The sequence below is a fragment of the Malurus melanocephalus genome, unplaced genomic scaffold (assembly GCF_030028575.1).
Source record: "Malurus melanocephalus ecotype Western Australia unplaced genomic scaffold, MMel_1.1 scaffold_53, whole genome shotgun sequence".
In the NCBI taxonomy this organism is placed as follows: domain Eukaryota; kingdom Metazoa; phylum Chordata; class Aves; order Passeriformes; family Maluridae; genus Malurus; species Malurus melanocephalus.
The window spans coordinates 2,643,471-2,669,532 of record NW_026623285.1 but is presented as its reverse complement, the minus strand read 5'-3'; the positions used below and the strand labels follow the sequence as shown (position 1 = coordinate 2,669,532).

Genomic DNA, 26,062 nt, shown 5'->3' with positions numbered 1-26,062 from the left:
AATCTGTTTCCTAAAATGACACAGCTTTGATAATCTCTGTGCTCTTAAAGTAATCTAAGTCTCATTTATAAAATATTTCATATATGTAAGAAGTTATTCACTCAGCATTTAAAAGCTGCAGTTTAAAAAAATCTCATGGTAAAATATACCCCCAGTAAATTTTATTTATTTAAAGCCATTCAAAAGACAGTTTGGATTAAAAAAAGAAAGCAATGATGCAATGATTAATAATTAACCAGTTGCTAGTAACAGCTTTATTGAATTGGAAAGACAAACTGTCAGCTGCACAGAAATTCACAATATTTTTATCACCCAGGTAGTATGAAATACTGAACCTGAAAACTGGCACTATTTCTGCRGGCAGAAAACTTTTCTTGGCAGCAGCCCAAGTTAATACAATAGGTCACAGAAAATTGTCGTTTCCAGTCTACTGTTTCAAAGGAACAGGGAAAAAATTATAGAAAAAAAGACTGCAACCTTAGAAGAAAAAAAAATCAAATCTTTTCAYGTGGACAGCAAAGCAGGGCTCTAAAATATTCATGCATGGGAACACTTTTCCCTCTTTTCCTTTCTTTCTTTTTTTTTTTAATCCTTTGGTGCTATAGGACTACTGCCATCTTTGTTTAATAAGCACATTTCATTTAAATAGCTTTCTTGAGTTTCAGCTCACCCACATAATAAAGCCCACAGTGTTTCAGAGATGTGGTAATATTCTCAGCATAAACTGTGTGATTTTATGTTTTGCAAAGTAACCTTACATCATATGGTTGATAATTGCATTTTAATACTGATGTTGACAGTAGCCCATGAAAATGTGCACCTAAGACTCTCAGCTTCCAATTTTTATGGCTTATCATCACTTCACAGTAGATACTCCTCAGCACCATTTTTGCAYTGTTTGTATTACAGAATWTTGTGGGKTTTTYTTCTCAGAAACCTCTCAGTATRATCAGTTGTGSTGAAATTAAAAAAAAAAWATCGAAAKATGTTCTATTAAAACCTAAGAATGGCTCAGATACTAAGGAATTAGCAAAATCTGTATACARTGGATAAGGTTAATATTCCTTCTTACATGAAAGGAATGAGACAAGCACCAAAAGATTTTACAGTTCTGAATGAGGGAAGGAAGGGTGGGGGGCAAGAGGGGGAACTGAAGAGAAAGACCTGGGCATTTTGGGAAGCCTCTGCAAGCAAAGTTGTTAGAAATCATCAACATACCATGTAAAGTCCATCAAGAGAAAGAAAAAGCTTATTTAAGGAGAGGAGACCATTGCTAAGCAAAGGCTATAATGAGATTTCTGCTTTTCACTGCCAATGCTGTTTCTCAACCGGTGCCGGCTGCCAGCTCACAGAAGGACAAGAYGAGTGCCAGAGCCATGAATTCATGGCAGCAGGAAGAGCAGGGACCAGGAGCAGGCAGCAGGCTGGGACACCACCTCTCTCTGGCAGCATCAAGATGTTCAGCCTGCTCAAGCTGCCTCCTGGATCTTCCCACTGAGACCCCACTGAACACATCCCCTCCGGCGATAGGGATTACTCCGAGCAAGGGCTGCCCTAACCAAGGGGAAAACAGTGAGAGAGGGCACAGGGCTTGCTGAGATGGAGRGGGACACAGAGCCTGGCAGGTGCACTCAGCAGGAACAGGGAGATGCCTCAGGAAAGGGAGAGGTGAGAACACATAATTCCTGTTGGATGCCTCCAGGGAGCCTCTGGGGTGCTATTTCTGCTGCTTCTGGAACAGACCCCCCCCAGCCATTAAGAGGAGCACATTTCAGTGCCAGCTTTTCCTTAATTAACACACAGCCATACCCCTTACAATCATATTCAAAAAATACTAACAAACCATAAATAAGCAACCTGAAACCACATACCCTRTACCTCTTTGTGTCATGGGGAAACTGAAAGCAAGTGTGACCAGCCAAGAAGAGGTGCTTCTCAGAGAGGGATATTTCCAGGCTGCTCAGTCCCTGCACATTACTCACACAGCTGAACTACTCTCTTGCAAGGTCTAAAAATAAATTTGCTTTCAGATAAAGCTCAATGTTGTAAATTTCAAACACACAGWGGAAGGTTCAGAAAGTCAGCATGGAAAATATTATGTTATCATAAAAAGAGMTCACATTTGAAGTTTAAAGAAAAAAGTTCACAGAACAAGCGCTTCTTGCCTGGAACAGGTCAGATCAAGATTAATGGCTGGGTGATGTGACAGCTTCTGAGTACATGTATATCCATCTGTAGTCTACTATTAAATTTAAACAAACTGCATCRTTCTGGTTTAAAGAAGAATGTCTGCTCACTGTTTCATCTTTTCTGAAATTCTTTTACCTCTTTCTATTAAAGCATTTGCAAATCACTAATCCTGCTCAGTTGCTCTTCCCTTCGAGCAGCAATGTGTCAGTGATGTCTTATGATACAATCCAATTACTCCACGCTTCTGAGTCTCTAAAAAGCTTTTTCATCAAAGACAATACCACAGCTAAGTGACAGGACTTCACTAAACTTGTGTACACCATATCAGTCCACACTTATTAAGGCTCTTCACTAACGCTTAGTGACTCCTCAGCTGGATTTACCACAGTCAGCTGTGACAAAGACATGCTGTTTTAGGGGAGTGCTCCAGATTCTTCCTGGAATAAAGTTTTCCCACTTTGGTTCCAAAAAACATACGTCTAACTGTACAAGCAATCTTGCTAAACCATCTCCATCCAAATTCGAAAGCACAGTAGCTCAAAACTGAGATCTCCCTTCCCAGACTCCTGGGTAAAAGGGCAGCCACAGGTGCTGGAGCCAGCAGCATCACATCTGAAGAGACAGTTTCTGCTGGTTTAGAGCCTGATAAAAACAAACAAAACCCAGCTTTGACTGTCTAGATTCTACACTTAGAATTATTCTTCTTGTCAAGAATGATTATCTGCTCCCTATCTATGATGAGCAGACACACGTGCTTACACAGTCACACTCAGTTCTTACAGTYTGGACTTTTTTAATGGGTTTGTAACTTAGCTAGTGTTGATACACACATGAGGAAATTTTGACAGGACTGATAAAACCTTCGAAATCTGATTTTTAAGTCACCCTGGAGGATACATTAAATCTTGCTAAAGGGAAGATAGCTAAATGGGGAAGCTGAGAGAATTAAACCTTCCCAAGTAAAATGGTAAACAGGGATACCATGCTGGAGGCTGARTGCAAATACCTGTCACATAGCAAAACAAAATTTGGGAAAGTGGTAAAAGAAGCCAGTGTAGCTGAACAACTTACAGCTTATGAGAGACTGTAAGAAGCAAAAACCCATTCTTCTGAAAGTTGGAATTAAGTCCAAAAGAAGGAAGTAGAAAGACTCGTGACCTATTGCTGGTTAAATAAGTACAAAAAAGTCAACCCAAACTGAAAGCAAACTTAAACCACAACTAGGTAAGCCAAAATACAGCTTGAGAAATGACTATGAGAAGACACAAGAACTAACCACAGCCCCTTTTTCCCATCTGAATGCAAAGCCTGTCAGTCTGGCCAATAGATGATCAAGGGATAAAAGCAGCACATAGACCAGAAAATAAGTATTTAGAGCTCTGCACACAGAGAACCCAGAAAAAAAGAGAAGCTGCTATGTCAGAACATTTCTTTATGAGGTACTGGTTAAATCATTTTAAATGGAGATTTCAGTGGAAAAGGCGACAGAACGAACATGAACAATAACTATTTGTACAGATCAGAAGATACTATGAAAGCATTTTTAAGGAACTCAGAGATGAAACAGCACTGTGAGTAACTGCCTCTCAGACTCAAAGGATTGCAAAATGGCTTACACCATGACCGTTTTATAAAGGCCCCCAAGAGAAAGCCAAAAAAAATCAAGTAGTCTGATATTTCCTCTGGGCAAATTAGTAGAAACTATTAAAAAGAAAAGTATTTGCAGACATATGCTAATATGTTATATTAAGTAAGTCAACACAATGCTYATAAAAGAATGAAAATAGGACAAATGAAAAAGAAAGCAAATACTAAGGAACYGAGAACACATCCTAATTTCAGTGGAATAAATATAAAAATGCATCCATCGTATGATGATTCTTTTAATTTCTGGTCCATTTTTATAAGATTACCTCAGGACAGGRAAGAGGAATAAATGTGGATRACCAAATATAGGTAGGCTATCCTGYACTAAGATTCCTCAAGCRTCYTCTGACTCCTCAGGCTGGAAAAGGGTTGACTATGGCATAGTGATAAAGGGCTTCAGATTTCACATGTTTATAAAAATTAATTTTCACTGTTTATTCCAATAAAAGCAGCATGGTGTATGAAATAAAATTAGCCATTCCAAGTTCAAAAGCAAACRAAAAAGGCGTCTTTTTGCATAACACATTCAAAGTCTGGAGCTCTTCCTAACAGGATGTTCAAAGTTTACACGAGWCCACAAAACAACTTACCAAATTCATTACATCAAATACAAGAATTAAAAAAAWAAAATTAAACTTCAGAGCCCAGCTTTTTTTTTTTCTCCGGAAGTTCCCAAGCTGCAGATTTCTGGATGCCAGCWGAATATTCTGCAGGAGTTTACTCCACTCGTTTTTTCTTTCCTTATGCAGCACTTGCTGGTGGGCGCAGGTGGAAGGAGGACACAYGGTTGTGGCTGCTGCTGCAGATCTTCCTGCACAAACAAGATCTAGTGGCTGTTCTGGCCACTGTGCTACAGCCAGCTGCCCAGCGTGGCCTCATATCCTGCAAAGGGACCCAGAGCAGGGAAATATAATGGAGAAAAAGTCATCTTACAGGAATATTGTTTGTTCCCCCTCATACTTTYTCAGCTCACCCACCCTCTGCTACTTTCATTCCACTATTTCCAAAGGCAGGGAGAGCAAGGACCAGCACAAGCAAAGGGTTGGAGATAATCTCCTCATATTTGTACCCCTGTAAGGCTGATTTTTTCCGTTCTTCATAGTAAGCCAGTCCAAAGAAAAAAATAGCTCTAAGATAAATGCAGCAGTAGCATTATGGATTCAGACATTTAGTAGGAGATCTGTTTTGATTCCCTTCTGCACTGACAGGAACTGAACACTGCTCTGACAGGCCAGCTAGTTCTACAACTTCTCATAGAAAACTTACAGCCAGACTATCTGATGGAAGGACTCAGATGATTTGGTCCCTTAGGAGTATAGATTATAAAGATTGGTGTGTTTACTAGGCAGAAGGGTGGAGGTCTGGCTTTTTTTTTTTGAGAAGCAGTGGGATGAAGACAGRCTGGCTTAAAATTTGGTTTGAAGTAATAGCCTCACTACAAAGCTTTTTCTCAGTTTTTCAGGATTATGGTCCAGGACTGAAGGTGAGTTTCTCATTCTAGASTTCCCTCAAATGAGAGCTGGCATCTCCCATTACATGGACTGCAGGCTCCAATAAATCACAGGATACAGTAAACTGAGCTGACCACTGAGTTTTACCCATAAGATCATATTTCTTTAAGTTCGTCACAACCTGGCAGGTAATCAGAAAGAAAATGCCMTTGTTCTGGAGCTTATGGGAACCCCAGATAGACAAAAAGTCCTGAAGTGATTCCTGCTTGACATCACACAATCAGTATCTGCAAGCAAGATAAACATATTCATGGTGGAGAAAAATCTGTTAAAACAAAATATGCAAATGTTTTCAGGCTTGCATGTCGTTGATATTTTGGAAAGGTTCTGCGCGCCCACGATGTTTCTCCTTTCAAGGATGGTAGGGGACATGTCCAAATCGTTACCTCAGCAGCTGCTATTCCAAATGGTGCTCAACAGCCCCAGAAATGAGCAGCACCAACTTCTTTAAGTACGTAGCAGTGAATAAATCTGTTCTGAAATGTTTACTAAAGAACAATCTGATCATCAAGGGCGTGGAAAGTCAGCATCAGACTAACTAACTGTTAGAACATAAATCCAGGATAGCACTGTTCATGTCATTGACATTTCTAGCAGTTATTTAACTGGTTTAAGCATAAGTCTGCCTAACCCCAAGCCTAAGCATAGAAAAGCTTCACATCTGGGGGAAGACGGTGCATATGAGAGAGGAGGAATAAACAAAAAGAAATCTACCTAAATTTTACTGGGACAAAGCATGTCATAAAATGATTTAATAAAAACGTATAAGACAAATTAGGACACACTATTAACAAAACTAAAACAAGATAAACTACACAAACGTGGGGGAAAAAGACATTTACATGAGGCAAAGTTGCCAGTGAGGTCCAAGGAGGAACCTCAATTCATCCTCTGACCAATAGAAAATGTTTCCTGAAAAATCTTCTATTTTCACTTCATGTAGACTTTAATGTTATTCATGATAGTAGCTGAGTGGTTCCATTTTTCTGCCTAATTTCTTCCAGTTGTGAAACAGCTGCTGTGAAGATTAGTTAAGTATTTACAGGGTGATGAAAAAAAAGAGTTTTTAAAGAAATCCTGCTGTTACCAAGCTTTTAATTATATATTATAGCATTTCCGGCACTTTTGAAGTTAATATCCTTCTTACAAACCCTAGACAGTGATGGAGTTTCCTTCTATAAAACACATCCCTTTCAGAAAAATTTATCTACACTTGTGCTTTCTCAATGCTTTGGACGCTTTCAATCAATACACCACTGCCAGGAGTCTGTGCCATTTTCTAAAGCTGCTTGAGAGGTGGAGCTGAAAGCCTCTTCCTGTAAAGTGAAAGTAAATTATACTACTCAATTACACTCACAATCATTTTATATTGAATTTTTCCTTACTTGATTTTTGAAAAGTCTATTTTCATAAGCTTATTATGCATATTGATAAGTCAAATAAATTCTTTCAAAAAAATCAACTTGAACCAGACTCTCCCTCATTTTCACCACTTAGGCTACAGTACTTGCCAATAACTGTGAATAATATAAATTTTAAATTACACTTTTCAGTGAATGTATTTATTACTGTCACATCTGAGCAAGAGGAAGCAATTGTAATACCAAGTGATGACACGCACTCATCAAACCAAAAGAGATCAAAGGATCTAAAACAAACACAAGACAGAAAAGGTTTTCCACGAGCCAAACTTCTCTGCAGTGACTCTTTAAAGACAATGTGCATTCTTCTTTTAGTTAAGAGAATTAAAGAAGAAATGGCTYGTGGGGGGCAGGGAGCAAATTCCTGCTATTTTCCTAAACATTACCTTTCCTTTTAGTTTCTTAAACATACACACACATTTTGAKACATTTCATTAGCAACAGTGTGCCAATTCTTTGCCACTTTGATTGCAGTTTACACCCACTACYCTCATGCTCCTAGCATTCTTCAAGTTACAAGTCTTTTGTTCCACCAACTGGCATTTATTCTATATTTATACAGCAACCAATTTGTCTGTGGGTTTTTCACCTGATCTCTGTATAAATGTATTGTCATTATAAAGGATATAGTAGTATTTATACTGTTCAACAACATTCAGCAAAGCAGACCKCCAGTCCTGACTGCACCTCTCACAGGCCTGTGAACACTTCTAACTAATAATGACCTGTTCTGTTAAGCATGGTTTTACACTAAAATGAATCATCTTTATGTTAATTTTATCCTTTCATAGTTAAACCATCATGTGATCAGCTCCTGGGCTAAACAACATGAAACTAAATAAAAGAAGATAAAAATCCTTGAAAATGGCAGGCTCAGTTTTAAATTTCTAATGTCAGGAATGCATTCTGTCTCTGAAAAAAAGGGCGCAATGATCTTTCAAGAATGCAACCATCAGAATGGAAAAAGAAAAGAGAAGCACAGCATTACTCAACAAATGAGTATAATTAATGCTATATTTCTACACCTTTCAAGTCAATTTTCTACATTACTATAACATAACTGAACAGTGTTTAGGAATAGCTGTTCCAGCTATTCCATAATATTTGCACGTCTGACATTTTTTTTTTTCACTACAGCTCTTACAACCTGTTTTCAAAATAGCTTTTATGTGCAAACAAGCCCATATATAACCCATACACATCTACCAAATTTTGTAGTGCTAGAAGAAATCACACACAATGTGTTGATTTCTTAAGATGCCAGGGCTTAAAGATTTACTGTTGCATTAATCACTGAAAATAATACACTTAATTCTGTTTTGCACTTAGACTTCTTTTTTTCAGGTTCATTTTTAAAATCAATGGTATAAGGCAATTTAATGGATTTGGGAGGAGAGTTTCATGGGTTTTCTTGGAGCTTACTGAATGAACTAATCCATCAATTCTGAAAGGAAATAAAACAACTGTTTAGCAATGTGCAATAGCACTAGCCAGCCATGCTACCCAACAGCATGCCCAGAAAACCTCATGTATTCACAATACTTCTTCAAATTGCAGGAGAAATCACTCAAACTGCTGTAAGGAAAGCCAACACAGTGGTCATTCCAGACACTGCATCAAAGGAAATGCAGGTCTTGGTGAGTCCCATGAAACCCTGACATTTCTTACCCTAGAAATATTGTATCACATGTGTACCTAAAAAGCTGCCACACCRCAGGCTAAATCTTCTCTTTGACAGTCAGCTGTTGGTTCAGAGGAAAAGGAGTTATAACCTAAATTTTGGTTTATTGATTGACTGATTTTATACCTTAGAGCTCATCTGTCCTTGTGCCCACTCAGAAACATCAGCCAAGGCCTGAACCCAATGTCCAACATTTTATATTGGGCTTTTCTCTCTCCCATGCTTAGGTGCACTCATCTACTRCCAAAATGACCAGCGGTCCTACATTAAAACCCCATAAATTCTCCCCTTGATAAATAATATGGGCTGATAGAGCCACCTGCTTTGTGAAGAAAGTTCAGGATCCTGGTTCTTCTCTCTSTACAATCAAAATAAAAACAATTATTTTGTGCACATAACTCTGTGAATTCTCACCAATCTGACATCTACCTCTGTCCTCCAGCTAACTTTATTTCTCAATGGCTTACTGATTTAATGCTGTTTAAAGAGTCATAATGGAACAGGAGAAAAAAGCACGCCTGTCAATCACTATTTCCATGGCTTAATATATCTTCCAGCCTAGAGTTTGATCCATGACAGCCAGCTCTATTTCATTATTTATAGCTATTCTCTAAACTTAAGAAAAATTTCCAAAATACACCAATATGCTAGACACAAATGGGCATGAGGGMGCTTAGAATAGAAATTTGTCTATCAACTTTTGTTAAAACATCAAAGGGTTCACTGCTTTTTCACTAAATAAGTTTGTCAACGTGAGACATTCTAACTACATGCTTCAGATTGCAAAGTAAAACAAATATCACATCATGATGCAAAAAACTGTCCATCATCTTGGTTTGCCTGCAGAAGGTCAGGAGTTATGGAGAATGGTCCCTCTGAAGCAGGTATTTCTAAAAATTACATATAATTTAAGACTTGYATATAATCCTTGGAAACCCATCACCAATGAACTGACTATAATATATATATATATGTATAATGTAAATCAATTGAATTTCAAATAAGTTATGTACTTGGATGAGGGGAAGTTTTACCACATAGCTTATAATGATTTGTCCCATCATAACAGCAGATGCTATTTTAATGGAAACTGCATAAAAATACTCAGAAGAGCAGCTACCCAGTCCAGTAGCTGATGATTTACTAACCCAATGCAGTGGGAACAGAAGGGACCAAACAGCTTGAAGGGTCAGGACTTAACACCCTGTCTTCATAAAGGGTTTTTCATTAAAAAACCAGAATCTTTTACAAATAATTAATTTAGCTTTATGATGCTCCTGTGCACTACAAAAATTTGATTGCAACATTCAGGTTTTTTGTAAGGCCCTAAATCTTGGAGCTTTGAGGAATCTCAGATGAAAAATTCTGTTCTAGCTCTTGAAAGTTCATCAATTGCTAGCCTTAATACTGGAATCAGAAAGAATGAAATGTGATCCAGCTGTAGCTCGATCAYAAATCCAGCTGGTTTGTGTATTCATAAGGCAAAGGAGAAGAGGCAAAAAGCTTTTCAATCAAAGGAAGAAAGGGACTTTGAGACAAATTTATACACTTTTCAATACAGCACATGATTAGTAAATTTTTCCTATCAGGTCTCCTTGTAACACAGGTGCAGGTTTTGGTTTTGTTTTTACCCTGAAACACATAATGTCAGTGTTCCATATTTCAAACTCAGCCCCATTTTGCCCTCCCTTTAAGGAGCTCTTAGCTTTAGAACTCAAGACCTAGAAGTAAAGGTGTGCTGATTCAGCAGCAGTAACTCTACCAGCCCTAAATATAAGAATGGCACAGGCAGGTCAGATCAGTAGATTATCTCCCACAGTGACTATCAGTGGATGCACAGGGAAGTGTTAAAAGAATTCTGCAGCTTTATAGCRCACATATTTCACCAGCTTCTCACCTTACATACAGCTCAGGGACTTCAGGCTGAGCTGCTACCATTGTGCTTAATAGCAGGAGATGGATCTTTCTCCTGTAAAGTTTTCTAAATGTGCTAACAGCCCAGGGCAGCCACCAGCATCCTTAATTTTCCATGCCAAAGAGGCCCATGGTTAATGTATTTCCCTGTGCCAGGAAGTGCCTAACCCTGAACTCCTGATCAGGACAGGATATGGTTTGCTATTAAGTTATACATGCTTACAAAGTGCTTAAAAATGGGATATAYAAGGGYTGGCATGGTTTGTGCAGCCACAGCMCTGTAAAATGTGYCAAAATATTCCAAWATACAGTGCTACAYRCACAGAAAGGTAGSRCTCAGCCAYACAAAAAGTTCTACTCAACTGATTTTAACAGCAACCTGTTGCTGTATYGATGTCTTGGAGAATCTGAAAATTGAGAATTTGTCTGGGTCTCTCATGATGCCCCCATTCTTTCCTCTTTCCTTTGGGGCAATCTGATYGAGTTTATTGGAGAATTAAAGTGGAATCGGTGCAGCTTTACAGCAGAAGAAAATTACAGCAGATAGCCATGACTTCTGATGGCAAACTTAATGCTGAAAGAGCTCTTAGACTTCTTTTGCTTTTGACCACAGCACACGTGCTCTGGCACACAGCACACTGCTGGAGGAGAGCTACCTTCTCYAAAGAAATTCTGCCTGCCTTTGCAGCAGCTGTACCCAGTGTTCCTGTACATGACATGCACTTGGCATTTTTCTTCCTTGCCATACATGAARCCAAACATTTAACCAATTGATCTGTCAAGATAAGACAAATTTTTTAGCAATTAAACATCTGCTCAGCAACTGAGCCTCATTTACGAACTGAGGCCTCCATCTCTTCTAACATTCATTTTTGTTCTGTGTTGAAATAAAAAGTGTGACACCACGAAAGCACTTCATTTTTTCTGAGTGAAAGTGATGTTTAAACAGCCARCAAGAAGGTGAGAAGGAAGGAAAGGAACATGACAAGCTGGTAAGAAGAAACTGAGAAATGTGGCTTGACACAGAGGTCACAGCAGCTGACACRTGATTCACTGATGATAAGAAAGTGCCCACCTAGTACTTTCTACTCTGTCACTAACAGCACCACACTGGAAACACCTTGTCTCCGTGGAATTGGACTGCCTGATAAAGATATCCTCAGAACACATGTCTTATTTACTGAACTGATTCTTTTGTGATGACCTTGATCAATAGAACCAGAAGCAAGGCATGTGACACTTGTGTATTCCTCTGAATTTTAAAAGCCATTTAACCTCTCCTTACCTTAGCAAATACATCAGCCTGTGCTGTCAAGTTTCATCCGCAAACTTTGAAGTGTGTTAATGTCATGRGAACACTATTGCAACATCAGTTTCCTTCTGCAGGGATACACTCACCCTCCAGCCCTGGGATTTGGGCTATTGCTGAGTAAAACAGAGTGATGAAACCATTATTGCTGAATTCTGCATGATTCATAGTTGSTAATAACCACCTCCAAATGCAACATTCGAATTTACATTCTCATAATCAAAGGTCAGAAAAAGACAGCAAGAATGGGTCATTATTCACAGTAGTTAAAACTTTACATTTACACTAGATACCGTGTAATTCTTAGACAAACTGTGACTACACCTGTAAAAAATGTGATATATAGAGAATTGCAGATTTATAGCTTCTTGTGTAAATCCTGCTACATTTCCCTGCAACAAAAGCTTTTTCATGCAATATTAATGTGCCATTCCCTAACACAGAGCTCTCCAAATATTTAATCTCCTCAGTATCTCTTCCTTTTGTAGAAGAGAAGAACGAGTGACAACAGACTGGCTCCCCAGCATGGGAACAGCTTTTGCCAGCATTCAGTGTTGCAAGTGAGGCAAATCCAGCTAATGTTGCCCTTTAGCCAAAGGTATGTTTATAAACAAATCAACTTAAAAAAACAATTTTTTTTTAGTCTAAACCACCAGGTTTAAGATTTACCTACATACCATAATAGCCAGATTRTTATAATTTCAAACACGCACAATATGATGGGCTTGGGGATACAAGAGGACTCAGTGTAACACTCACCAGTGTAAAGTATTCCTGCCTGCAATCGCTCAGCATTTGGCATATGTAAGCTTCCTTAGAACTGTCACACAGGAGGCAAGAACTCATCAATAGAACGGATATCCAAAAAGGTCACCAGCATGAGAGCATGAAAGACTGTTCACCTGATCCTCCACATATGTCTGGGAGGCAAGCAGATCCATAAGAAGAGYAAGACTTTTGCTTCACAGAGCATGAGTGCCTATAAGCTACATGTGAAGAGACATGCATTGTACCAGTTTCCAGGCTATTTTATTCTCAATAATAACAGCCTACATGTTCAGTAACTAACTGCTGAGTCCATCACTACATCCAAATGGAGTACTTTGGCATTTTTCCCTTTTGAATTTTTTATTATTTTCAATAAGAATGGTGAGTTCTTTATAATCATCAGATACAAAAGACTTCAGCTTTAATTTAGAGCAAGAACACCCTGGCCAGCAGAAGCTTGGCATAAGGAACAGAAATAAAAAGTACCCTTATTGCCCTTTTAAAAATCAAAAGTAGCACCTTATCAGCATAATGACAGCATGATTTAAATAGCTTTCATGTGCCAGTTTCACAACACTATTTCTATTAAATCATTAAGAATAAACATCTATTTTCATTTACTAATCTTTTTCCCAATTAGAATCTCTGAATCTCTGTACAATAGTAATTTCATTTTTTCCCACTTGCTTRCATCTTAATTAAAATCAGTCCATGTTGACTTTCATTTTTATAATATATCTGCCTATTTCACATCATAGCACCTCCATGACCCCCAGAGAGTCATGAGCCTTTAATATTTTATTTTGACCTTGTTAAGTTACTGGAACCATCAAAGATTTTTCTTCTTCCCTTGATAAGCATTTTTTTATCCTTCTCAAAACGTAAAGTGCATGTAAAAACACACAGTTGAGAACTACGCTTCCTTTAAATAACTCATGGTCATTTATTTAAAAACCCCAACGATCTGTTGCCTTTCAATTTATTGTAAGTATTCRTTTATCAACCATAAGCTTAATTACTAATTACATGAGCATTACTGATTAAATGATACTTAGAGGCCYTTTTCTCTGTGCTTCAAGACAGAAATAAATTTTGATTTTCAATTAAAAAAAAAAAACAAACCATCAATCAGTGACTTCATAACAGTCTTCTATAGAGTATCCGAGTTTACAAAAACAGGGGGTTGGAGGGGAGAAGCAGTTGTCTTTGATTAGAGCAGTGGACCCAGCTGAAACGTAGAAATCACACAAGCCCTTCTCCAGGCCCCTAGCAGAAAGCTTGCCTATGTGTTTAACTCCATCACCTGCTCTACTGACAGGATTAGTCAAAATGCTTACAGCACACGAAGAGCTTTGAGTTATGGGAAGCAGAAAGGTGCTGAGCTATCCTTTCAGCCTAACACCTGCAAACCTGTCTTTGGAGCTCAAAGGAAAAACAAAACTGGTACATACATTTACATATTTGCCTTGGGTCCTCATCCAAATTCTTGCAGTGTAACCATTCTCACAGCACAGGCTCAGGCTCATGCAAAGGTTTTGGCACAGCCTGAGCCCTGCTGTCGGAGGCAGCCTGGTTACACACTATAATTTATCAGGCTTCTATTTGCATTTACCTTCACTGTRGACCCTCACCTGACAGCCAGCCCAAGCCCTCCATCCTGTCCACCTGCTACAGGGAGGGTATCTGGCAGGAGACTTTTCAARCAGAATGGAAGCTCTAAAGGCAGCTGGGATTTATCATCACTTTGTACYAAGTTTGGATAGCACAACTGCACGGAGAAGTACAACACCTAGAAATACCACTGCACAGAGCCCAGGTGGGAAACAYGCTGCATTTGTTGCTTCTTTGAGAAGCAAAGCAAGCACAGCCACAAAGGTCTCTTCACTCAACCTTCTATTTACATTCCAGAAAGTCGAGTCTCAAGTTCATCAGTTCTGTATAATCAGTATTTGGCTACTGGGTGGAGGAAACTGGAGGCAGCTTGTGACAAATTGGGAGAGGTGGATTGTTTGCCAGGAAAAAGCTGAGAAGTTTCAAAAACAGCAAAAAAAAAAAAAAAAAAAAAAAAAAAAAAAAAAAAAAAAGTTTTAAAAAAGAAAGATTATAATGAGCGAGAATAAGGGTCAATATTAAGATGGGGAGTAGCAAGGGAATGACTATTTTAAGGAGACCATTTTCCATGAAGGAAAGCATGGAAACATGCACAGTTCTCTTTAGAGGATAGGAGAGAAAGAAAAGATGCTGCTTGCAGTTAAATCAGCACTTCATCTAGGGAGAAGAACAAAATTTAGGGGTTTGCAAGGAATACAGCTAATAGATCACCTGGGTATGTGTTAAAGAAGAGATTACAGGGAAAGTAAAGTGGAATTCCCAGTGGAAGTAATTATAATTTCAGCTTTTCATATGGCGTGCAGATTTATCCAAGGTCCAAAGAAGAATACTTAATGTAATTGCTTACCATGACCCCCTTCTTCCCCCAGCATATTACCCCTCTTTGTCCCCCAGCCACCTTCAGGCAYGACTATTGGTAGTCAGGGCAGCTTAAGTTGTGTCACCAAAAGCAGACAGCTATATGAGAAGAAATACAATACAAATACCCATGGTTCTCCTGTAGATTTTGTTACCAGTGAGTGCCAGCTCACTGAAAAAAGTCCTTCATAGGCCTCTGTYGTATGGGGCCTGTGACAAGTACCTATTACTATTGAACCCATAATTAGCAGCCACACAGTGGCTGTTGAGATGAGTACAGAGACCACAGACACGAGCTCTGAAGGAAGGACTGGTCCTCCAGCTGTGAAATCAAAGGAGCAACAGCCTCCCAAATATGAATATTTGCTTTATCATTAGTAGATAGTTGAAGTCATGGCTCTCTATGGCTGTTAGCTCCTCACCTGTAAACAGCTACAGCTCACCACCTTGCCATGACACTGGGCAGGTAGTGCTTATAAATAATTACTCCAAAACAGAACCAAATTCCGATCTTTAATGCAGACACAAGTTCAAGTGAAGACTGTAAATCCCACTTGCACATTCACAGAAATATAAGTGGACAAGCAGAACATCTGCATCATAAAGTTCTTGGGCAGCTTCCTTACAATATATATATTTGAACTGTTTAACTTTCTCATTGACATGAACTGGCAGGAATTGAAGCAGAAGTGCTACATCACAAATGGTCACTTGTAGTAACACATTCTCAAGCTTTGTCAGCATTCACAAGTAGTGGCRGAGCTGAGTTCTGCAGCATAGTATTCTGCTATCAACCTCAAACTTCACTTCCTTTTTCTATTAGTAAAATATATTGTGGTAGCACAACCTTCCCTCTTCTGTGGAATAGAAATMATTATACTATTTGGAAATCTTCATATTGGCAAGTTAAGCATACWTATAAATACTACCAAATTAAATTTTAAGGCAAGACTGTTTGTTTAGACTGTGTAAACAAAATGCTGAAAGACTTGCTGAGTTCTGAGAACTTGAACCACAGACAGCCAGAATACAGCTGCACACAGTCAGATATGATGTGTCTGCTAATATTGGAAACTTTATCATGCTGCAGCGAATTTAACTTCTGGTTAGTATATGCACAGAAGAAATATAGATTGAATAAACTGGAACAAAACCAAAAAMCACTCCAAGGTCATAAGTTATGAAAGTCAAGAATACTCAGTTATTTTATAGAGTACTTGACAGCATTTATTAGTTGTACTAATGTGGCATCTAARAGCCCTAGGCATGGGGCAAGGCTCAGCTGTGCTCCTGCTTGTAAAAATACAAAACAAAAGATAAACCATGAACTGTTGTAGGCCATAGCTAATGGCTTCATACAAAGCAAGACACTTCATACAAGTGTCAGCCCCCTGATAAACATCTCTTAATGATATACATCTAAAGCCCAGAGCTCAGCTCCTTGGCTGGATGCTAATTTTAGTGCTAGATTTACCTGGTGAGCAGGAGGCCACCTGGAGTTGGATGACATCAACTGCTCACACCACGGATGTGCCTGAACTCCCACTATTCCCTGCAGTTCAGGCATTTGAACCAACACTGCAGGGGAGACAAGTCTCTCAATACACAAGACTGATCCTGAAGCACAGATTCAGTAAAGCCAGACAGGACTCAGAGTACGAGTTCAGTATCCTTCACAGACATTGGAGCAGTAGGCAAGAAAGAGCTTGAGATTCATTGAGCAAGGGAGYTACACACTTGCTCCAAGCTGGGGACTTGCTTCTGCAGCTTAATGGTTAAAGCAGCAAGGAAGAGAGTCACAGGTTCCAGTCTGGGCTTTTAAAGTTGTTTCTGGTATTATCACATAACTTAGATGTAAAAATATACAAATGATGCATGAAAGAAAACCACATTGCCCAAATGACTACCTTCACTAACAAGCCATAAAGTTGGCTGGATTCTTGCTTATTTTCATTCTCGTCTTGCAACTCTTGCATCGCGAATGTGAACGCAAGGCAGAATTTCTTGTGCCTCCTTCTTTTAGATGCTTTCAAGTTAAGGCAGTAAGGGCTCACAGTATTTGTGGGTGTTTGTTAAGTGTTAAAAAAATATTTTTAGGACCTAGTTCCTTGTTTGGATCTGGCTGTAAGTGTGGAATGCTGGACCAGTGGCATAGAATATCTTGTGTAGGTTACATACATTGTCTTTTGAAAAACTGTAGTTGCTCATTGCCCTTTACATTCATTTGTATTTTTCTAGGATTGTATTGGTAGTCAAAGGAGCTCGTCTGCTGTTCACAGCACATATTGCTATGTTTAAGAAATGCTCTTACAAAATYTCATTCTGGCACCTCAAAGAAAACACTGAGTCATAAGTCCCTTGAACCCCAAAGTTGTTCATGCTTCTATTTACTCTTTCAGCCCACTAAAATGCCAGGATGTTAYTCTCAGCCAATTTCTCATAACTTAAATATTACAGTAACTGCTCGTGAGCTAAGCAGCAGGCAGTGCTACTGTTACATCACTGCTCTCAATTTCAGGCTGCCTGGGTTAAAAACGCACCGTAACTTTTCTACCTTCCTGCGGGTCTGCAGCGGAGCAACCCCCCCGGGTGAGCGGGGCAGAGCGCCGCACCGCACCGCCTCCCAGCCAGCACCCCCAAAACCCAGAGCTCCTCACACTTGCGGCACGGCCCCGCGGCCGAAACCCTGGGGCAGTCCTTCACCTGGAGCACGTTTTATCCGGATCGGGAAATCAATCGTTCCCAGTCTTGCAGAAGTACTCAAAATGCGAGGTGTGCCACAACGCCCACCAAAGGGCACGCCTGGCAGCCGCCGCCCGCCCCAGAGCACCTCCACGCTTCGGGGCGGGATACGGGGCCGGTCCCGCACCGCGGGGACCACGGCAGAGGATGCGCGTCGGTCTTTGAATGCCCCCCTCACCCCAAAGCCCGAGGCGGGAGCTCCCGGTGGAGGAGCGGGGTCCGCAGGCGCGCCCCTTTCCGAGCCAAAGGGATGCTGGTCCCCCGCCGAGGGAGCCGGGCGCTGGGGTCCCCTCTCCCTCACCCCACACAAAGGCACGGCAGGGCGGCGGGGAGGCGAAGCGGGCCCCGCCGCGCCTCCCCCGTCCCGGCTTCGCCCTTCGGTGCCGCCTGAGGCACAGCCGACCCCGGGCAGGGTCATCGCCGCCCCCCGGGGGAGCGCCCGCCCGGGGCTCGGGGAGCGCCTGCCGCGGTCGGGGCGAGCGGGACGGCCAGGCGCTCTGCAGACAGGTAGCTCCCTGCTAAAATGGAGGGAGGGGAGAAATGCGGCGCTCGCTGGAGAAACTTACCGGAGGAAACCGACGAGCCGGACAAACTGGAGTTACTGGATGCGGCCATGGTCCCTCCTCCTCGCCCCTTAGCTGCGAGCCCCGCGTCGGCTCCCGCTGCTGTCCGGCCGCCGCTGCCGCCAGCCCATCGCAAAGTGCCGGAGCCGCGCCGCGCCGAGCCGCCGCCGCAGCCCGCGCTGGGCTCCCCGCGCCGCCGGGGAGCAGGAGGCGGCGGCGACCCGCCGAGGAGCTGCCGGCCGCTCTCCGGGGCTGGGCGAAGCCGCTCGGCAGGTCAGGCAAAGGGCCCCGCGGCGCCTSCAGCGACTCTCTCCGCCCTGGGGAGCAGGGCTTACCTTGTGACGGGGACGCGAGAGCCGCCCTGCCAGCGCCTTCCCTCGCCTCCTCCCTTCCCTTCCCGTCCCTTCCCTTCCCCGCCTCCTCGCGGGCAGCGCTGACAGCCCGCCGGGGGGACCCGCCGCAGCTCCCCTCACGCACACAAAGGAAGCGGCGGCGCTGCCGGCCGGGCTGCCGGCCCCGGCTGCACGGGCAGGGTGGGTCCCGCTCGGGCGAGCCCCGGCGGAGCGGCAGCCCCTCCGAGMGGCGGCCAAGCCCCTTCCCGGCCGCCGCCTCCGCCTGGCACGGGGCTGGCAGCGAGCGCGGCTCCTGCCATGTGCCGGCCCCGTCCCGGCGGGGCGGCAGCGCCTGTTGAGCGCCACGGCCGGCGCCCCCTCGGCGGTGCCGCAGTGTGGGCTCCGCGCTCGGCTGCGCCCCGCCGCCCCCCGCCTCACCGACTGCGCCCCTCGCCCCCGCCGCCCTTTGTTCGCCTCCTGCCCCCGCAGGTTGCCCTCCGTTCCCGCGGGGCTCTCCTTCCTGGCACGCTCCCACCTTCCCTTTTTTTCTTTTTTATTTTTTTTCTCTCCCTCTCGGCATCCGTTTTTCTTATAAAAAACTCAAAAAACCAGGCCGACACCAACAYGGGGTTTTGCCCCGCCAGGTGTATAGCGAGTGCAGGGTCCCAGTCTGGCGACAGTTTGGGTTCGCCCTCCCATCTTGCCCAGCCCGGGGGCTCTGGGGACACGCTGGAGGCGGCTGCCAGCACCCAACGGGGGCTCRGAGGGTCTGGGGCCGACCCGCCGGGGCCGCAGCCCTGTGTCCTATGTGCGAGTGGGAAAGAGAAAGAGCCGAGAAAGCATCACTTGGAGGCTTCCTCCTGTTGACTGCCCTTCTCCACTTTCCAGTCTTTAATCCCTAGCCAAGGCTTCCATCTCACTTTATAAAGCGAGAATGGGAAGACTACAGGAAGGTGGGCACACGAGTGGCATGGCACACAGTCTTGCTGGCACGGGATCTGTAAGAAGCTTACAGCCTCTTTGCCGTGACGCTGATTTATGAAAGCCTTCCATGTTTCGTAACAGGGAGTCTTAACACAAAGTTACTTTGGGAGCGAGGAAGCGCATTAAAGTTTCTTTGGCAATCTAAGCCTTACCCACCCAGCTACTCCGCGTCCCAAACGAGCGTGCAAACCGCCTGCCCGCTCTGTAACCCGCGCCCAGCCGCTTCCCTTTTCTCCCGGAGCCAAAATACAGCCCGGGCTCTCTGGAACCTGCTGTCGGTTCCCGTTTTTTCCTCGGGAAAACAGGTCCCGAGACCCCCTCTAGCGGCGGAGACGGCAGCGGCAGCGGTCCCCCCGTCGGGCTGCCGAGCGCCGCGTCCCGCAACCCCCGCAGGGTCCGGTGGCAGCGCTGGGAAGGCGGCTCAGGCCAGCGGGCTTCTCCAGGTTTTGTTTTGAAACGGCTGCTTGCTCCGTGCGAGAAGGAACGAGCTTTAAACCGGCCTTTAGCACTAACTCCTATTAATCTGTAAATTGTAGCATACGGACATAAAACCAGGACAGGCGTGTCACTGCTTATTGGTGCTCAGCCAAATACTTCGTGTCACGCATTTTGAAGACTGAATGTTGAGGACAAAAAGAGAAAGGCAGATAGGTCATAAAACCAAGCTGATACCTGGGGTGCAGGAAAATACTGCAAATTACAGTAGACACGCAGACTGTACTAGTAAATTGTTAATTGCAGTGCGTGTGATGTTTCAGATAGTCAAATGGGATTTGCTTGTCTCTGGSCTGGTCAGTTTTTCTGCTCTTTTTGTTATATCTCTTTCCAGTATTTGCCTCCTTGAAGTCTGCTATATCTTCATTTTCCCCTCCATAATCCAGTACTGTCTTGCCCTCATGTGTCTCCAGCAACTCTTGGAAACATGTTTAATAASATTGATGAAAGTTGGTGTTAACAACACTGTAAGAATCTGCAGGGAAAGGGGCAAATAACCTGAAAGAGAGAAAAACCCCTCGRTCTGCTCAGACTTGGCAGACAGAAAATAATTTCCTTAACTAATTTTAAATTATCTTTCCACCCATAGATTTGGATGAATCAAGAGTGCAATTTCTTCAAGGAATGTATTCCAGTAATTGAGAATGAAGTATTTTCTGTCCAAAACCAGTGAGTACGAACATGTCTGGTTATGAGTGTGAGTACTTTGAAATAATCAACAGGCAGCTGTTGATRATTTTTGTGGTAACAGCAGGTATGAGGTTGTGTAATCTCAGTTTCTACAACATTGAAAGGTAAATTAATAAAGTTAAGTGAAATGCACTGTAGATTAAAAGAAACTCTTTCACATTTCAAGACAGGATGGCCTTTTTCTTGTTRCTAGCAAAGAACATAAAAGCCATGAAATTAGAGGGGAAATTACTAGATCAAAGGGGAAGCAAATTTAAATGACAGAAAAGTAGTCTTGTTATGTGTAAAAAGTGCACAGTAATGACAATGCAATAAAATCTCAGTTCTATTTTACAGAAAGGATTCTGCTSTAGTTGAATCTGTGCAGAGCCCAGATATATCCATTACTAATGATGTAAATACTATCAGTAATAAATTTTGAGTGGCAAACTAAATACTCTGATGTAAACTATTCCTGGACTTTCCACAAGTGTATGCTTAATATAACTCTGATAAAAATCTACTTTGCCCTTCATAGAACTAAATTCAGTGCCTGGTTCCATGATATCTGCACTGTGATGAGAAGTACCAGCTTCCAAAAGTTCTGAGGAACTCAGAAAATTCACATTTCCATATGTATGACCTTATAACACTGCATTCAACATTAGGAGTTGTGAAGGAAAAATACCAAACTGTATGCTTTGCATTAAGCATGAGAAAGATCTGAAAGCTTTTCTGGTTTTCATTCCTTGAAGATTTCCTAGCTTCTAGATTGTTTCAATGTAGTTTTTACTGACAGAGTTTCAAAGTTTGTTTTTTGGAGCTGTTTCTTTGCCTTTTTTTTTCCTGTTTAATTAAGAGATTAAAGAGTTTGTTGAAGAAAAAAATTTTAACAAACCAGTCCTCAGTGTATACCAAAATTCCAAAGAAGTGCATGCCTGCCTAATGCTAAAGCTCAGCTAGCAACATGATATTTGAAAGAGCATTTGATTCACTGTGGGAGAGGCCATTGTGTTCCACAAACTAATAGATATGGAAAGCCCAAAGTAATAGTTGGAATATTAAAAGAACTTAAACCCATTGCTGTTGATTTCTAAAAAAATAAATCTCAGAAAATACCTAAAAGGTTTCTCCAGACTTTCAATGTATTTGGTTATTTCCATAGCCTAATTATCCACTCTGATACTTCTGCATGGTGACTCCTGTGCAAGTGAGAGCTCACACTCATTTTGTTCTCCAATAAACAAAAATGGCTAAACACTATGGAATTACAGCAAGTAATAAGTCTTGCAGCCCAAGAACTGTTGAACTAAACACAAAAATAAGTAAAATAACATTTGAAAGTAACTTTTTTCACATTGTATTTTCAAACCTGTTGGTATGTAGGTGCATACACAATCTCATTGCCTTGCAAATTCTGATGGAAGAATGTATTTTGGTAAAATTGTAAGCATAAGCAGGGTGAGGACCTGCATTTGGAGAGCCATCAGTGCAGAACATAGTGCCTCTGACAGCTGAGGGCATGTCTGTGCTGCTTTTGTGCTATGGAGCAGCCTCTGGAGTGGCTTTGTTTCCCCAGCAAACTGGTTTGTACTGGTCTGTGTCCTTATTACAAAAAAAGGGCTCTGCAGGTGAGAAAAGCCACCCACCCCTGCATGGCCATCACTGTCACAGCTAACTTGCAATGACCTTGTGAAGACAAATCCTAGCTGATAAATAGCTGTTAATGTTCCCCTGTGATAAAAGCAAGTACAAAGTCACCCTTCCCCTAGACAGCGGGATGAAAACTTAGGAATAACAAATAAAGGAAAGCAGGCAGAACTGTGCTGCTTTCCTTCCAGAGGCCTGTTTTTTCCCTRTTGAACAAATGGCTTATTGCATAGCTAAGTATCCACATATTTGACATCCTGGTTTCCTCTCATTTGACTTTAGACATGGTAGGCACTTTCGCAATGGAGGCGAAGACTTCTATGCAGAACTTCTTTCATTTTACTGACTTGGCAGAATGTTTCCTGCTGCARAAAAAGAGATTTAAAACACAAATACAGATGAGAAGGAAAAAAAAAGGTCACTAGATAGGGCCTGGAGTAACATGAATCTCTGTATCAGCATGGATTACTTCATTTGAAAGAAATTAATGAAAGGCAGACAATCATTTATATGGCTATCTTTAAAGTGTTGAAGGCTCCATCATACAGGAGCCATTTCTTAAGAGCCCTCCTAAAAGAATCTGGCCTGAAATCAGCACATTTTGAGTCTCCTCAGCCTCAAGCCCTCTCCAACTGATGCGACAGCCAAGTTTTGTGTTCCTTCTGGCAGCCAAGCCCCTGTAGGTGGCTGCAGCACAATCCTCAAGGCCCTTCTGGTTTTGCAGTCACAGCATTTGGGATTATGTTTATGGAATCTGCCATAATCCCCTCCATCTGACTRCTGGGTTATTACAGCCGAGGAGCAGTGGCTTACTGAGTGCCATAAACTTTCACCTGGCAGGGAGGATGGCAGTTTGAATCCTAGGTAATTTATTAGTGAATTTGTTTCAGCATGAAAAGTGTCAGTTGTTATTTCAGAGTGAGTGTAGGTAGCTTGGCAAAAATGTTGAAATTTAATTAATTATGCAAATTAGAGGTAAGTAAAGATGTTTGGCCCACTGCTCTGATTRTGTAATAGGTATAGAAATATAAATGTTCTGTGCAAGACAGCAAGACATATGACACAAAGATTTAGAGTGCAAAGACCTAAAATGCTAATCCTTCCTTTGATGTTTATATTGCTTAGCTGGAAAGGGAGGAAATGCATTTTTCATTCTTTGATGCTGTGGAAGGGAAAGGCCTTTATAAGCCATATATAATCCATATTTATATACTCTCTGCAGTGCTTGGAAGCTTTATTCAATATAAGCAGAAGCTGTAATAAGAAAAATAAACCCAAAATATCAATAAATAGCAGATGCACACTGTATTTGGGTATAAATAAATTATGTGAGTCATAATGATTGCAACAGCAGGTGGTGGTGTAGTTCAAGACTCTGTGTGATTTCTTGCTTTTTTCCTCATACTCCAAAGAAGAAGGTTTGAGACCCCTAATGCCTGTTGCAATTTTTAGCTCTGCACCTTCAACTGGTGAGCAAACTAGCAGCATCTATTGAATTTGATTAGTTCTGCAAAAAAAACATACAGCAAATGGGCTGGCCATCACTTGTGAGTGCTAAAGCTGTTGCTATGACTAATTTATGAACATCCATCCTATTTSTCTTTTCCTCTTTCTTCCTGTCTCATACATCCTATTTTAATTAAGTCTCAGATAGAGAGTTTGCTGGGGTAGAGAATTTCCTTGTTACGTTGTTTTCAAAGTTTTTTACAGTGGAGYTCTAAGGTGTAATTGGAAAATGATAAAGATTTTGAAATTACCAGTCAACTATGTAACTGCCATTAGACTTGATTATAAAAACATAAATTGTACAGAAGCAGTTCAGGTGAGATTGAACTTCAGYGTGTTTTCCCTTTCTTAATAATAATCAGCAAGTTTCAAATATTTTGCCTTAGAGAACAGAATTTCAAAGTCCTGACTATTTGCAGTATAGTCCTTCACAGATGAATATGCTCTTTGGAGCATGACAGCATTTAATTTTAAATTTTTCCGGAGATGGAACACAAAACTACTAAATATTTAAGCAGATGTCTAATTTTTTTTACTGAACCATAAACACTAATAATTTTGGACAGTAACACCTTTTGTTGGTCCAGGAGACTGGTATCAAACAAGTCCTACACATATAGGAGAAGAGGACTTTCCTCCATGTTTCTGTACTGCATTTCTCTGAACAGAATAGATCCCTATTTACTGTGAAGGTCATGTTTGTATAAGAGCTACTCTCAKCCTCTCTTTATAATTATTGGAAGCAATTGCACTACCACATAATTTGATGTAGGTGAAGAGGTGAAAAAYCCCAAGAATAGAAATAATTTTGATGCCCTTAACAATAATAATCAGTCTCCTTTAGTGAGTATTCTAATTCTTATGTTACTATATATTAACAAACTCAATATGAAATATGGGCCTAATGGGCAAAACTGAGATTTTCATGTAGAATTGTTTGAAGTGCATCATGCTTAAAAAGAAACTCCATGGTCTGCAACGTGTAGCTTTTACTAACCTTCGGCCTTTTATCTAGACTGACATTTAAATAAATTCTTTTCCTCGTAGTTCAACATCTCTTCTTTCTTCAACCTGCAGTAAAATCATCATGTTGAATTCACAGCTTCTCAATTACCATGACAAAGCAGTGATATCAAAGCCTCAGCTTTTACTCTTTCATTAAGAAGGAAGAAAGAGTGGGGTTCAGATCAGAGGTGCCTTAATTCTCCTGTCAATTTTTGCCTTGTATGTGAATTATATGCAATCTACTAAGTTTTAATTAATAAATTTATTCGCTATTTCAGCATTCTCAGTGTTTCTTGGTGCTGACAAATTTTGGCTGAGAACTGCTCAATGCAAAAATRTGTTCAGAGACTTGAAATTCACAGATAGTGGTAGAGCTGTGTTTTGTTATCTAAGTTGTTAAGAAATTAAGAAATTAAACCAGCAGTCATCCAAAATAAGTTCTATTTCAGCTACAGAACTGAAAATTGTGTTCCTCAGACTAGTGCAAAAACAAAGCTTTGCTCATTTATTTGTCAAAAGTAAATTAGTCAAAGTATCTATTTAGAAGTTATTTACTTCAGATGTTCATGAATTATTTATCTCAATACTTTCCCAGTTTAACTGTATTACCATATTCTCTTAATTAGCTACAAATATCTTAAATTAAAGAGGGGCAGCTACTAGAGGAGAATCCCCAATTAATACGTTTTTTATTTATAAATGTTTACTGTTCCTTTATAAAATATTGTCTAAATGTAATTCCACATGCTTTGCAATTTACTGATATAGGCTGGGGAAGCCTCAAACTTGGTAGTTTATTCTTAAATATGTTCAAATTTGGATGCTCTGTATTACATATCCAAACAGAAGTCTTACAGGCTGTAATYGTTTTGCAGTTGGGTTCTTTATTCTTCTTTTATAGACTTGGAGGTCAAATGTAGGGATTTTGGATGTTTGATTGGACCAACATACCATTCATCTATGTAACACAATTTCCTAAAGGCCTGCTGACATTAACCATCCTAGATTCCAGATGAATGCATTTCTCTTTTCTTCTCTACAGTTTTGCCTAAGAGATAAAATCAATACATAGCTCCATGTTTCTCCCTGAATGCTTGGACGGAAACCTTGCCTCTACTGAAGGCAGTAATAGTTTTTTCTCACTGACTTCAAAGAGGCTGGTGTTTCACCCTTCATTTCCCTSCTGGATACTGCTTTTTCCTTTAA

General features: G+C 41.2%; 1 protein-coding gene and 1 long non-coding RNA gene across 3 annotated transcripts in view; one reads left to right on the top strand and one right to left on the bottom strand.

The window, feature by feature from the left end:
- The window catches only part of CHN2 (chimerin 2), a 157,597-nt gene extending 139,320 nt beyond the window's left edge, over positions 1-18,277 (bottom strand). The window contains exon 1 of one of the 2 annotated variants that reach the window (XM_057365517.1): positions 18,219-18,277. In XM_057365517.1, the coding sequence (XP_057221500.1) occupies positions 18,219-18,267 (49 nt within the window). In that variant the 5' untranslated portion in view covers positions 18,268-18,277. Of the gene's footprint in view, positions 1-17,613; positions 18,086-18,218 lie in introns of those variants that run through there. The other variant, XM_057365516.1, reaches the window with a different exon arrangement.
- A 44-nt stretch (positions 18,278-18,321) lies between these two features.
- On the top strand, positions 18,322-24,660 carry LOC130573223 (uncharacterized). Its single transcript, XR_008965306.1, has 3 exons — positions 18,322-18,488; positions 20,616-20,695; positions 22,961-24,660. It is a non-coding gene; the product is annotated as an uncharacterized LOC130573223 (long non-coding RNA).
- Positions 24,661-26,062: the final 1,402 nt, after the last annotated feature.